This window comes from Microcaecilia unicolor, chromosome 14 (genome assembly GCF_901765095.1).
Source record: "Microcaecilia unicolor chromosome 14, aMicUni1.1, whole genome shotgun sequence".
In the NCBI taxonomy this organism is placed as follows: Eukaryota; Metazoa; Chordata; class Amphibia; order Gymnophiona; family Siphonopidae; genus Microcaecilia; species Microcaecilia unicolor.
The window spans coordinates 15963258-15977281 of NC_044044.1; the positions used below are offsets into that span (position 1 = coordinate 15963258).

At 49.0% G+C, this 14024-nt stretch overlaps 1 protein-coding gene across 7 annotated transcripts in view; it reads left to right on the top strand.

Moving 5' to 3' along the window:
* LOC115457495 (neuroligin-2-like) overlaps positions 1-14024 on the top strand; it is a 118080-nt gene that overhangs the window by 7648 nt on the left and 96408 nt on the right. The window contains exons 3-4 of one of the 7 annotated variants that reach the window (XM_030186927.1): positions 8456-8487; positions 9565-9579. The exons of 5 other annotated variants lie outside the window; for them this stretch is intronic. In XM_030186927.1, coding sequence (XP_030042787.1) covers positions 8456-8487; positions 9565-9579 — 47 coding nt within the window. Of the gene's footprint in view, positions 1-8455; positions 8488-8999; positions 9023-9564; positions 9580-14024 lie in introns of all 7 variants that reach the window. One more of the 7 variants, XM_030186924.1, reaches the window with a different exon arrangement.

The window sequence follows — 14024 nt, forward strand, 5'->3', positions numbered from 1 at the left end:
CCTACATTTAAGACACCATCCCCTTGATTCTATATATGGTGCCAATTTCCGCGTGGAAATCAAAGCATATTCTAGAACAATGTGCATGGCTTAATTGGTTAACTAGCTAATGAGTGCTGTTAATTAGAACTAATTGGCATTAGTTAAGATTCACGCGCACAGCTCGCTAAGTGTATTCTGTAACGCGGTGTACCTAAATTATAAGCCGCATAGTTGAAAAGGGGGCGTGGCCATGGGCTGGGCGTGGGCAGTTCTAAAATCTATGCGCGTTATTAGAGAAGACACCCGCTCTGCACCTAATTTAGGTGTTGAGATGTACGCCAAGTAAAACACGGCGTAAATGGCGACGACTACATTTGGTGACGTGGAGAGGCGTTCGGCGTTGTTCTATATACCGCGTGGAAATTTAAGCCCGTTCTGTAAAATTTAGGTGTATTTTCTTTGCAGTTGTATTTGCTCGCAGTGATCGCTAGTGACCTTTTTTGTCTCTGAGTTTGACTTTGTGTTATTTTCAGTGCTCCAGTAGTATCATATGCTCAACAGAACATCAGCATATTGACCCCTGATGAAGGCTCTATAGCCGAAACATGGACCATGTAGGGTCCTAATAAAGCCTACTTGGAGTTTTCATTTTGTGAGTTTTGACTGGTTTCTTGGATTGGATTTTCTTCCACTCTTCATTCGTTCTCCTTGGTGATTTTGTGGAAGGTGCGAACCTCTTCTTTTTTTCTACAGAATACGCCGAGGCATATTTTTTTTCTGTGTGGAATTTTCAGGCGCCATTTATACCATTTAGTCCCATATACAGAATCTACCTGTATATGCCTAAAACTTATATTGTAGACCAGGAAGCATGGCTGGGGCAGGTTGAGAGCTAATACTAAAATTATACATAGGGCAGTGAAATTCAGCCACTCTGCATAGAAGTTAGGCCTGCAAAACTCAGGGGCGTAGCCAGACACCCAATTTTGGGTGGGCCTGGGCCTAAGATGAAATCCTCTGCCCTTCTCCACAAGTGATTTGGTCTCTCCCTCTCTCGCCTGCATGCCAATGCCATATGGTCTCTCAAACATCCCCCCTCCCCTGCATGTCTTTTAAATAGCAGATTTTCACTGGCAGCGAGCAGCAACTAATACACTTCTCATGTTGGCCCCACAGTAGTGGCGTACCAAGGGGGGGGGGGGGCGGTCCGCCCCGGGTACACGCCGCTGGGGGGGGGGGGGGTGCCGCGCGCCTCTTGGCTCTTCGTTGTCATGCTCCCTTTGCCCCGGAACAGGTTACTTCCTGTTCCGGGGCAGAGGGAGCATGAAACCGAAGAGCTGGCAGGCGCGTGGCACCCCCCCCCCCCCCGTGGCGTGCACCCGGGGGGGGGGGGGGTTCGCCGGGGGATTGGGGTTTTTTTCGCCGGGGGGGGGGGGCGTCGTGCTGTTCCGGGGGGGGGGGGCACTGCACCCGGGGGCGGGGCGCATCGGTGATCCTCCCCGGGTGTCAGCCCCCGTAGGAACGCCACTGCCCCACAGCATTCCCTCTGATGCAACTTCCTGTTTCCGCATAGGTGGGAATATATCAGAGGGAAGGCTGTGGGGTCGGTGCAAACAGTATGTATCAGTTGTTCCTCGCTGCAGGCAAAGATCTGCTATTTACAAGGTATGCAGGAGGATTTTTCGGGAGTTTTCGGCTGGTGGGGCTTGGGGATCCCTGCCCACCACATCATAGGTGTGGTGCTACTGGGTGGGCCTGAGCCCAAAGTGGGTGGGCTTAGGCCCACCCTTAGCTACGCCACAAGGGCTTAATTAAAGTGGGGTGGTAGACTTAGGAGTAATGTCAGAAAATTCTTTTCCACGGAGAGGGTGTTTGAGGCCTGGAATGCTCTCCTGAGGGAGGTGGTGGAGAAAAAAAAAACCTGGCGGAATTCAAAAAGGTGTGGGATGAACGCAGAGCATCTCTAATTAGAAAATGAATGCTAGAAAAAAAACCAAAACTTAAAGGGTTGCATATGTGTTTGCATGGCAAGTGGTGCTTAGGTGGCAACGCTGGCTGTAAAAACTAAGGGGCCCTTGGCCTGGATTGGCCGCTGTCGTGGACAGGATGCTGGGCTCGATGGACCCTTGGTCTTTTCCCAGTGTGGCATTACTTATGTACATATGTACTTTTATTAAGCCGTGTAAGCGTCTACGCTTGCCAGAATGGAGTTACTGCATGACTACCACATGGCTCTTGCGGTGATTTCATTTTTGGCGTGCGTCCGAAAAATAATTTTCATTTTCGGACGTGCCCCAACTGGCGCTTGATGAGCATAGGTCATTACCGCTCGGTTACAGTGTAAGTCTTTACCACTAGGTCAATGGCTGGCGGTAAGGTCTCAGACCCAAAATGGACGCGCGGCAATTTTCATTTTGCCGCACGTCCATTTTTGGCAAAAGTTTTTTAAAATACATTTTTTACAGGCACGCCGATAAATGGATTGGCATGCACCCAAAACCCACGCCTACACTACCGCAAGCCGTTTTTCAGCATGCCTTTGTAAAAGGACCCCTAAGGCCCGGTGCTGGGCTGGCTTGTACGTTCTATGTCCGACATATAGCGATCCGATTTAGGGTGGGCTGGAGAGAGCTTTGACGGAAACTCCAGTAATTTGAATGTGAGGACAGTGCCGGGCAGACTTTTACGGTCTGTGTCCCGCAAATGACATGACAGATTCGGGTAGGCTGCAGTGGGCTTTGACGGCAGCTCCGGTAGTTGGAACATAAGGACAGAGCCGGGTAGACTTCTACAGCTTATATCCCAGAAACAACAAAGAAAGACCATGGTCAAGGATATCATATCACGTTCATTGTTGATTTAATCTTGAATTGATAATGAATGCGACAGTTGGACCGTTCAGATCTTGATCTGCCGTCACTCACTATGTTACTAGGCGCATGGGTGGCAGGGGAGGGTTGGCAGTGGGGGGGGGGGGGGGTCAAAAGTAGTGGGGACCAGGGCTAAATCTGTGGGGGCCCATGCCCCCGTGGCTCCACCTAACTACGCCCCTGATGCCAACACAGTTAAGTATTTGTTGTCCCTGCTTCTACCCATTGAAATCAGCACTAATGGTCCCATAATACATCGTGATGGGTTATCAGATATCCAGGACTGGCCTAAAATAGGTAACTTGGCAGCTCTAAAGGATAGAAAGAGGAATGTCACCCTCACATCCCCCATTCCCCCTCTCCAGGCCTAGCGACCGCTCGTCTCCCCTACTCTATCTAAGCCCCTGCAAGAGTTGAGGGGTCCCGACAATCTAACCAGCTGATGTCTCGGCCTTCTCATATTTCTTTCTTTGATTCCATTGCCACCTCGGCTAGGCCTTCGCAGCATTGACTGCCAAGTAGTCATCATGACAAATGCCAGGAATTAGAGTAGGAAAAAGACAGGAGTCAAATTGATGTGAAAACCAGACAAACTGATGGCGAACAGCTTCCACCAAAGGCAGCGGAATGGGGGTTTGACCATGAGGGCATGTCCTAACAACCCTTTTCCACACAGCATCAGCAACTAAGGAGCCTGGGGGACCTAGGCCGAGGCTGCTTCACTTGCAGTTGTCCGTTCCCCCAATTCCAAAAGTGTTTTCTGCTGTTCTTGGCTCACAATGAACAAAGCCCAAATCCTTATCCTGCATTAACTTTCCACAGTGTGAAGAAATGGCCTGATTTGTGTATTTTCTGTTTTATGCTTCAACATTCTGTAATGTGCTGAGACAGCAAGAGCCGTGAGCTCGCCCCCCCCCCCCCCCCCCCCAGTAAGCACTCCAGCTCCATTCTCTAGAATCAGGGCTGCCGAGAGATTGAGCCGGCCTGGGGCAAGGCCGCCCCCGGGGCCCCCCCCACCGCCACCCCCCCAGTTGCCTTCCTCTCCTGCTCTCAGGCCGTCGATGCTGCAGTCCCCAGTCTCCACCCGCCCACCCCCAGCCCTGTCAGCCCCCCTCCGTCCGCCACCAGGGCCTCTGCATTCAAATCGGCAGCACCTCACCTCCGTGTGAAAGTGGCAGATCGCCTCCCTTCGGGCCCTCCCTGTGTCCCGCCCTCTTGGAAACAAGAAGTTACATCAGTCGAGGGCAGGACACAGTGAGGGAAGGCCCGAAGGGAGGCGATCTGCACTTTCACATGGAGGTAAGGCACTGCCGATTTGAATGCAGGGGGTCCGGTGGTGGACGGAGGGGGGCTGTCGACGGAGCCGAGGGCTTGCAGGTGAGACCAGGGACTGCAGCGCCGGCGGCCTGCGAGCAGGAGAAGGAGAGAGACCCCAGCGCTGGGTCCCCCTTGGAGGCCCGGGCCAGGGGAATTTTGTCCCCCCTGCCCCCCCTCTCGGCAGCCCTGTCTAGAATGCCTCCTATTGAGAGAGGCATAGACAGCACAACTTATGATCTGTCCCCCACAGGCAGCACCCCTGTACATTCATTAGAGCATCTCCTGCTGGGAAAGCCAGGGACTGTAGAACTGTGAGTTCCATCACTGTCAATGCACCTAAATCACTCTCTACGTCACTCCCTGCTGGGCCACTGCTTCTACGTTATCTCCAGCAGCACCTCCTGCTGGAGGACCCTGGGACTGTGCGAACTGTCAGGTTTGTCACAACAAGAGCATCTGCACTGTTCTCTAGAGTGCCTCCTTTAGGGAGGGGCTGGGACTGCAGAAGTTGAGAGCTCCCCCCTCAGCCAATGCATCTATACCACTCTCCACAGCACCTCCTGCTGGGGGAGCCTGGGACTGCAGGAGCTGTAACTTCTCCCCTACCCCACTTCCTTGAACCTTTTCATAAGGTTTTTAGAGGTTTTCCTGCAGGATCAGGAGGGGATAACATAGTCTCTGCGCAGTGACTGCAGTATGGAGATGTGCTCCGGCTGCTGCATTGGCTCCTGTTTCCATGGTGACCGCTGGGGACTGACTGCACCAGGCAGCGAATTGGAATAGAAATTATTTATATCCTGGATGTGCTGAATCCGGCAAAGCAAATTCCTCTCTAAATCTCTCAATCACGTTATTCTTCATTCTCCAGGTCTCCTTTTATATTCTTATACCTCTAATACCACTCTCCAGTGCTCTAGCTGTTCCTAATTTTTTTTTTCTTAATTCCTCTCTGTTATTTTTTCCCCCCCCTATGTTTTTTTTCTTCCTTTCTTGCCTATCAAAGAAGATTACCAATGTTTTGTAGTTTGAGTTCCAGAAATTTCTTTTGTCAAATATACATGAGCAATATCCAGGATTTGATGAACAATATTACAACAATTCTAAACCTGCAGCTTTAGATAGAGGGGCACTGGCTGAGGGGGAGCTGGCAGCTGCAGTCCCAGCCTCTCCCAGCAGGAGGTGCAGTAGGGCTTGGTGCAGGAGCTCTGGCTGAGGGGGGAGGTTATAGCTCCTGCAATCTCAGCCTCTCCCAACAGGAGGTGCTGCAGGGGTTGATGCAACAGCACTGATGTAGGGGGGGAGCTCACGGCAGGTGCAGTCCCTCCTTGTAGGAGGCGCTGTTGGGAATGATGTAGGAGTATTGCCTGTGAAGGGATAATGGCACAGTGAATCTTTTGTTCATTATCACCTTATCTGAGTTCCGTATAAAACCAGAACCGAGATCTTTACCTCTACTTCTCAATTTCCTGAGAGGAAAGATCAAGTAGTTGGTTATATATTTTTTTTTTATTCCTTCCTTTTTGCAGTTCGGTAACAAGGTGTTAGATGAAGTCACTGAGAGCTTAGACATTGAAATCGGTATAATTTCTTGCTGGCCTCCCACTTAGTCACCTCTCCCCTCTCCAGTCGGTTCAAAACTCTGCTGCCCGTCTCATCTTCCGCCAGGGTCGCTTTACTCATGCTACCCCTTCTCCTCAAGTCGCTTCAGTGGCTCCCCATCCGTTTTCGCATCCTGTTCAAACTTCTTCTACTAACCTATAAATGTATTCACTCTGCTGCTCCCCAGTATCTCTCCACACTCGTCCTTCCCTACACCCCTTCCCGTGCACTCCGCTCCATGGATAAATCCTTCTTATCTGTTCCCTTCTCCACTACTGCCAACTCCAGACTTCGCACCTTCTGTCTCGCTGCCCCCTATGCCTGGAATAAACTTCCTGAGCCCCTACGTCTTACCCCATCCTTGGCCACCTTTAAATCTAGACTGAAAGCCCACCTCTTTAACATTGCTTTTGACTCGTAACTACTTGTAACCACTCGCCTCCACCTACCCTCCTCTCTTCCTTCCCGTTCACATTAATTGATTTGATTTGCTTACTTTATTTATTTTTTGTCTATTAGATTGTAAGCTCTTTGAGCAGGGACTGTCTTTCTTCTATGTTTGTGCAGTGCTGCGTATGCCTTGTAGCGCTATAGAAATGCTAAATAGTAGTAGTAGTAGTAGTACTGGAGGTGGCGATCCTTTCTTGCCCAGCTTAGTGAACTCCTGAGCCCTTCTGGGTCGCTCTGTCAACCACTTCATTCCTTCTCTCTAGGCCACTCATAGAGGGAACAGGGACCTGCACTGCCAGTGAGTGCATCGCCTCCTCAATGGCTTCTGCAGAGACGAGTATTTTTTTTTTCACTCTTCCCATTCATGCATTGTGTCGTTATGTTAATTAGCTTTTGACCTCATCTCAGAGCTTTCTTGCTTGGTAAAATCTCTGGTTTCCTTTCACTGCTTCCTTGGTGATTCTCTTCCTCTGAAAATCCATGTGAATTGGATTGGTAGGTTAACCAGAGAGGAGATTTCCCTCTTTCTTCCTTCCTTGGGGTTAGAGAGCAGCCTTCTGTTTCCATCCCAGTGCATAGGCAATAGAATGGGGTGGGTGTACTTGTGTCGTGATCCATCGAAATTTTGCCCAGCACAGCAACCAGCAAATAGAAAGACCGGGGCTGGGGCTGGAGATCGGTTTGTGCGGTCTCTCCAGCCAAAAAAGGTGTCCTACTGCCCCTACATTCATTTGAGAATCTCATTGTCTGTTCCATCACCTCTAATGACATCACGGTAGTGGTGCAGCAGGTTTCTGTAGAAGGGCAGAGAAAGGTAAGGCTGGTACAAGGCCCCTCCCCCCCAAATTTCACCAAACTCTTACATTTAGTAGCATAAAAGTGTGTGTGGGTGTGTGTGTGTGGGGCAGGGGAAGATTTAGGGTGGGAAAAAGAAATTAGGAGCTTAGCCCTGAGGCTCATAAATCTAGGCAAATGAATGGAGGCCAAAATTTATGAGCATAACTTTTAAAAAAAATATTTTTATTAAACCAGCAAACAGCAAAAGTATCATGATAAAGACAGAGCAACAATCAAAGAAAGGAATACAATTCAATCAAACATATAAACGGCAAGTGACCGACTCACCTGCAAATGCGCAGTAGAGACTTCCCTCTCTGTCCCGCCCTCGCATCAAGACGTGATGACGTCAGAGGGCGGAACAGAGAGGGAAACGGAGTCGGAGTCACTGTCGGATGCTGCCGCCTGGAAACAAACATCGCGCGCACCAACCTCCACCCTCCCCCCCCCATCCCCGCCGCCGCTCCCGCCCTCCTTCGTATCAGGCCCCCTGCACTGACCTGACAACGCCTCTCACCTCCGTGTGGAAGCACTGCAGGCAGCAGCACAGCGAGCTGCTGCTGCCTGCAGCGCTTTCACACGGAGGTGAGAGGCGCTCTCAGGTCACTGCAGGGGGCCCGGCACAGAGGGGGGAGGGAGCGGCGGCAAGGAGGGTAGCTGGAAATCTCGCCCATTTTTACGGGCTTAACGGCTAGTCATAATAATATACAGCGTCTCAATAGCCATGCAAGGTGTAAGCCGTCCCTGGTACATCTTTCTTATAAGCAAAAGAACCCTGCCCTTGATGAATTTTCAGCTCAAAAAGTTATGCTCCTTAGTTTGGCTGAAAACAGGGCACAAAGGTAGAAGGTTAACTTAGGAGCATAAATTTTGGAACTCAACATTTTTCTAAATATTTTGCCCAAAGAAACACAGAAAATGACAGTAGGTCTCTATGCCCATCCGATCTGCCTATCCACACCAACTTCTAATCTCTACAATCCCTTCCTTTCCCTCAGAGATCCTCTGTGCTTCTCCCAGGCTTTCTCGAATTCAGATAGTCTTTTATCTCAACCGCTTCCACCAGGAGACTGTTCCATGCGTCCACCAACTTTTCTGGAAAGAAATGTTTCCTTCAATGCTCCTGAGTCTATCCCTTTTCACCTTTAGCTTATGCCTTCTGAATCAGAGCTTCCTTTTAATTGAAAGAGGCCCACCTCCTGTTCATTTATGCCATGGAGGCATTTAAATGTCACTGTAATTTTGGAAGCTGTGTGGATTCTTTACAAAGCTTAGTGGACTAAGTTTGGTCTTGCAAGAATCTGGTTTGGAACAACCTACCGGCAAAGGTGGAAGAAGCAGGCAATGTGACAGGATTTTGGACAGATACAGTGGGGAGTGATGGTAGAAACAGGACTGAGAGGTTGAATAGAAGATGTGAGAGGGGCCCTGGGTGCTGGTTTAAATATGGATCTTATAAGAGCCAAAGGAGAAAGCAACAAGGCCTCAAATAGTCTGCTGGGGGTAGTGGTGAAGAGAAGTGCTGTCACAGAGTTTAGACATGCATTTATTTATTTACTAGCCGTTAATCCCGTAACAACGGGCTAGTTTTTTTGTTTTCCTATGGCCTCTTCCCCCCCCCCCCCCACCGTCCACCAACCCTGCTCTCTCCCCTGCCCTCCCCCCAGCGTCTGTTTCCCTCAGTTCCGCCCCCTTCTTCCCTCCCTGCTCCCTCCTCCTCCGATTTCCACGCCCATGTCCAAGCCTTCCTCCCTATTGGGCTGTACTGCTGGTGGAGGCGGGGCTTGGACTTCTACACTCTCAGCGTTCCGACTGTACTGCGCATTTGCAGGTGAGTCGGTCACTTGCCGTTTATATGTTTGATTTGTTACCTTTGTATCCCACATTTTGCCACCTGTTTGTAGGCTCAATGTGGCTTACATAGTACCGGAGAGGCCTTTGCAGGCTCCGGTGTGAACAAATACAGGGTGATGTTGTGGTAAGATCAAATTCATGTGGCACAGCCACATTAGGGAATCGGAGAACGGAAGAGTTGTGTTATGTCCATTACGTGCTTTAGTTTGGTTGTGTTGCAGAGATTAGGCATTTAAGTTGGATCGGTAGGGTTTGCCTTTTTAAATAGGTTGGTTTTTAGTGATTTCCGGAAGTTTAGGTGGTCGTACGTTGTTTTCAAGGCTTTTGGTAATGCATTCCACAGTTGTGTATTTAAGTCCTTTGCAGCTTGGGTAGTGCAGATTTAGGTAAGATCATGTTGATTCGGATGTATTTCTAATTGGTACGTCGATCAAGTCTGTCATGTAACTCGGGGCTTCTCCGTAGATGATTTTGTGAACCAGGGTGCAGATTTTGAAGGCGATGTGTTCTTTGATTGGGAGCCAGTGTAGTTTTTCGCGGAGGGGTTTTGCGCTTTCAAGTCGACTGATGTATAAATTCATTTAATATTCCACTCTTCAATAATATTATGGTACTTTAATACTTTGATACTTTAATACTTTAATGCATGGGACAGTGAGAGGATTTGCAGGTCAAGTAAAAGACACTGGGGTCTTTTCACTAAGATGCGCTGAAAAATGGCCTGCGGTAGTGTAGGTGTGGGTTTTGGGCACACGCAGAATCATTTTTTAGCGCACCTGTTAAAAAAATGCTTTTTTAAAATTTTTGCTGAAAATGGACATGCAGCAAAATGAAAATTGCCGCGCGTCCATTTTGGGTCTGAGACCTGACCATCGGCCATTGACCTAGCAGTAACCGGGCAGTAATGACCCACGTGCACCAAAGGCCACTTGGTGCACGTCCATTATGCACGTCTGAAAATAAAAAAAATTTTTCAGACACGCATATCGGACACGTGCCAAAAATTAAATTACTGCAAGAGCCACGCGGTAGTCGGGTGGTAACTCCATTTTGGCAAGCGTTGGGCACGTAGACGTTTACGTGGCTTAGCAAAAGAGCCCCATTGTTGGTTGGGAGAGGGGGGAAGCTGATGTTGGTCTAAGTATGAGAATTTTTATGCTTATGTACCCGAAGTGATAGAGGGGTAGATGCACTAAGGTCCTCGGAAGAGCCCTTCCCTTACCGATTCCATAGCGAATCGGTAGGGAACGGCCATGCATCAAGGAAACGGAATGCAAATGAGCTGCTCATTGTAGCTCACTTGCATTCTCTATTCCCTCGGAAAGCAGTCGGACAGTTGGCCGGTCAAGCATGCGCAGAGCAGCCAAGCATTATACTGCTCTGTTCATGCCAAGGACGTCCTTTATGTATATGTATCCTATAGTATATCTCCTATCAAACTGAGCTCTCTTTTTCATCAAGCACTGCCATTTCCTCCCCTCACCCTCCCCACTGACAGTTTGAACTTCGTGGGTGTGGCTTGGATCTCTTTCAGGGAGAGAAAACTAACAACTTATAGCAGCAGCTTCAGAGAGCATTTTCCATCTCACAGATAGGCTGCAGAGAATACCTTCTCCTGCTTTAGACTTAGCCTGGCCTCAGAATGACATCCTATAGTATATCTCCTATCAAACTGAGCTCTCTTTTTCATCAAGCACTGCCATTTCCTCCCCTCACCCTCCCCACTGACAGTTTGAACTTCGTGGGTGTGGCTTGGATCTCTTTCAGGGAGAGAAAACTAACAACTTATAGCAGCAGCTTCAGAGAGCATTTTCCATCTCACAGATAGGCTGCAGAGAATACCTTCTCCTGCTTTAGACTTAATCCTACCCACCCTACCCCTCTACCCACCCACCCCTAGAGTGACATGTCTTATATAACCTCCCTATCAACCCACTCATTACTTTACCTCACCCATTTCTATTCTTCTATCACCTTCTCCCACTACTCCAACCAGAGTTACACCTAATCACACTGACCACCCTTCAACATCTTCTGTCCTTCTGTGACTGTTCTCTTGTGCTTGACTGCTTAAATATTTTAAATTTAAATGCTTTACTTTTTGTCTATTAGATTGTAAGCTCTTTGAGCAGGGACTGTCTTTCTTCTGTGTTTGTACAGCGCTGCGTACACTTTGTAGCGCTCTAGAAATGTTAAATAGTAGTAGTAGTAGTAGTTATGGACGTCCACTGAAAAAAAAAAGGACATCCCTGACAAGCAGAACGGGCTTTTCTTCATGAATCTTAACTAACTGAAGAGCTGAGATTGGAAGCCTATACTTTTGTGTAGCGCTATGAGATCTGCGTTTCTAATCCACTGACAAAGAGACAACGTTGAGATAAGTAACAGCCTGAAAACAAGGAATAACAGCCTGAGAACAAGAGGAGCTGCTATCGCTGTGTTTTCAAGCTCAGAAGAAACCTGCTGTACCTTGCAAACTCCAGCCTTTCCCTTCTCTGCAGAGTTCTTGACATGTCACATCGGGGAAATTGCGCTGTGCACGTTCGATATAGCAGCGAGCAGACTGCTCGATTATGCCCTGCCTCCAGGTCTCTCTCAGCCAATCACAGCGCGTTTAGCTGTCACTGGTGTCAGCTAAATGCGCTGTGATTGGTTTTTCATCCATTCCAAGCCAGCCGGCCAACTTTCGAGGCGGGAGTGCGCGTTCCCATGGCCGGGGCTCGCTACCTCCCTCGCCAGCGCAGGGAACCGGCCAACAACAAGGATACCAAAATAAAAATAAAGACAATAACCCTCCCCGCCTCCAGCAGCGGCAGCAGCAGCACACAAAAAGGGAGCGCAGAACTGTGCCTGCGATCAGAGCCTCCCGTGGGGGATCAGGCGCTGTCCGAGCCGGCAGGCATCAGGTGGGGGGGGGGCACCGGGAGCTTCCTCCCCTCCTGGGTTAGCGCTGGCCGGGACACATGGAGCACCGTGCACTGCACGGACAGCCACATTCTCGCCGCCTGCTCCTGGGGCTTTGCAGCTGCTGCTGGTTCGTCTTATCTTGCTCTTTCCCCAGTGCACAGCAAAGCTTATCAGCAGCAGCCCGAGGGCTGGATTTCAAAAAGGTTCCAGTTAGGGGTAGATAACATCTGCGAGGGGCCGCCGAGTTGAGTGCAGGGCAGGCTAACTGCCCCCTCCCTTAACCCCACCATGGATAGGGGACGATCGCCCCGGGGCCCGGGAAACAGGCAAATCAAAGGAAAAAAAATCTGGGGGGAAAAACGTCCAAGTGCTCATCAGGGACGTCCTTTTTTGTTTGAGTGAAGGACGTCCATGTTAAGCACTTTAGAAGGACGTCCCTGACGAGCACTTGGATGTTCCCCCCCCTTCTGATTCCCTCACAGCAGCCCCAACGAGAGGTGCAGACCTCCTGTTAGGTTTTCCACGGTGAGGGGATCAGAAAACTGTAGTGCATCTCATTGTAATACAAATTATACACATTATAATACCAATTTGCTCATCTGAATTCCGTTTTCGTTAGCTGCTACCGTGACAGGAAAATGCCCTTTTGTGCATGTCCTGGTTTACTACTTGCACGTTAAACTGGCTAGAACCAGTTTAAAACCCACGTTACTGGCTCGTTCATTTTAGTGCATCTAGACCAGAGTACCAGAGAGGAGGAATTTACGGTAGGCTGGGGAGACTGAATGGTCCGTCCGGTCTTTATCTATTCTCATTTGCTATGTGATTAAGCTATTCTGTGTCACTATCGTAAACCTGCTCTACTTTGCTCTGCGTTGGAGAAGTGTGACAAAGGCACAAGCTTTATCTTGTGTGACAAATACATGTACATTATTACTAGTTACTATGACAAATTGCTCTTTTGAGTGGGTCAGTTAGTAATAAATCATTTTTTTTGTCCTGATCCGCATATCAAAGCAGTGCAAACTCATGGGATTTGCATACCTGACGTTTGCCCCAGTTGAAAGATGTTCAAAATGAGAGGGAGAGATTTTATACCAAATGGGGAAAAGAAAGAAAATTGGGAGGGTGGCTTAGTTATTGTTTATATCTACATATCTTACATTCCACCTTCCTGGCTTTAAAAAGCCCATCCATAACAGTGAACAGTCATTTAAAAAATGCACAAAACATACAGCAACATAAAAACAACAAAAATAAAATTGCCCATAACAATATAATCATCACCTTTACCCAAACTAAACTAGAGACATGTTTAGCAGGTTTCAATGTTCCATAGGCAAATTGGAGGAGGGAGATTCAGAATAAACCTTTCTTTAGTAAGAGTGGAGGAGGCTTGTACCAGCCACCTGCAGTTGTGGAGGTCAGTATTGTGGCAGAAATTATTTGGGGTATATACAGAAGGCAAAGGAAGGGTCAGGAATGACTAGGTAAAAGACTAATGTTCAGCTGGCGGTTTTCAGCGTTGTTTGGCTGCTGCCGGGGTTATGCCTGGATATTTAAGTCCGGTCCATGTGTATCTGAGTATCCGAGTTTGTGTGGTTGACTATTCCTTATCCAGTTATGGCTGATGGCTCGAAGATATCCTTAGCTAGAGCAGTAAAGACAGGCAGACTGTGTGGGATAATTGATCCTTACCATAGTAACATAGTAGATGACGGCAAAAAAAGACCTGCATGGTCCATCCAGTCTGCCCAACAAGATAAACTCATATGTGCTACTTTTTGTGTATACCCTACTTTGATTTGTACCTGTCCTTTTCAGGGCACAGACCGTATAAGTCTGCCCAGCACTATCCCTGCCTCCCAACCACCAGCCCCGCCTCCCACCACCAGCGCTGGCACAGTCCGTATAAGTCTGCCCAGCACTATCCCCGCCTCCCAGCCACCAGCCCTGCCTCCCACCACCGGCTCTGGCACAGACTGTATAAGTCTGCCCAGCACTATCCCCGCCTCCCAACCACCAGCCCTGCCTCCCACCACCAGCTCTGGCACAGACCATATAAGTCTACCCAGCACTATCCCCGCCTCCCAAGCACCAGCTCTGGTACAGACCATATAAGTCTGCCCAGCACTATCCCCGCCTCCCAACCACCAGCCCCGCCTCCCACCACCGGCTCTGCCACCCAATCTCGGCTAAGCTCCTGAG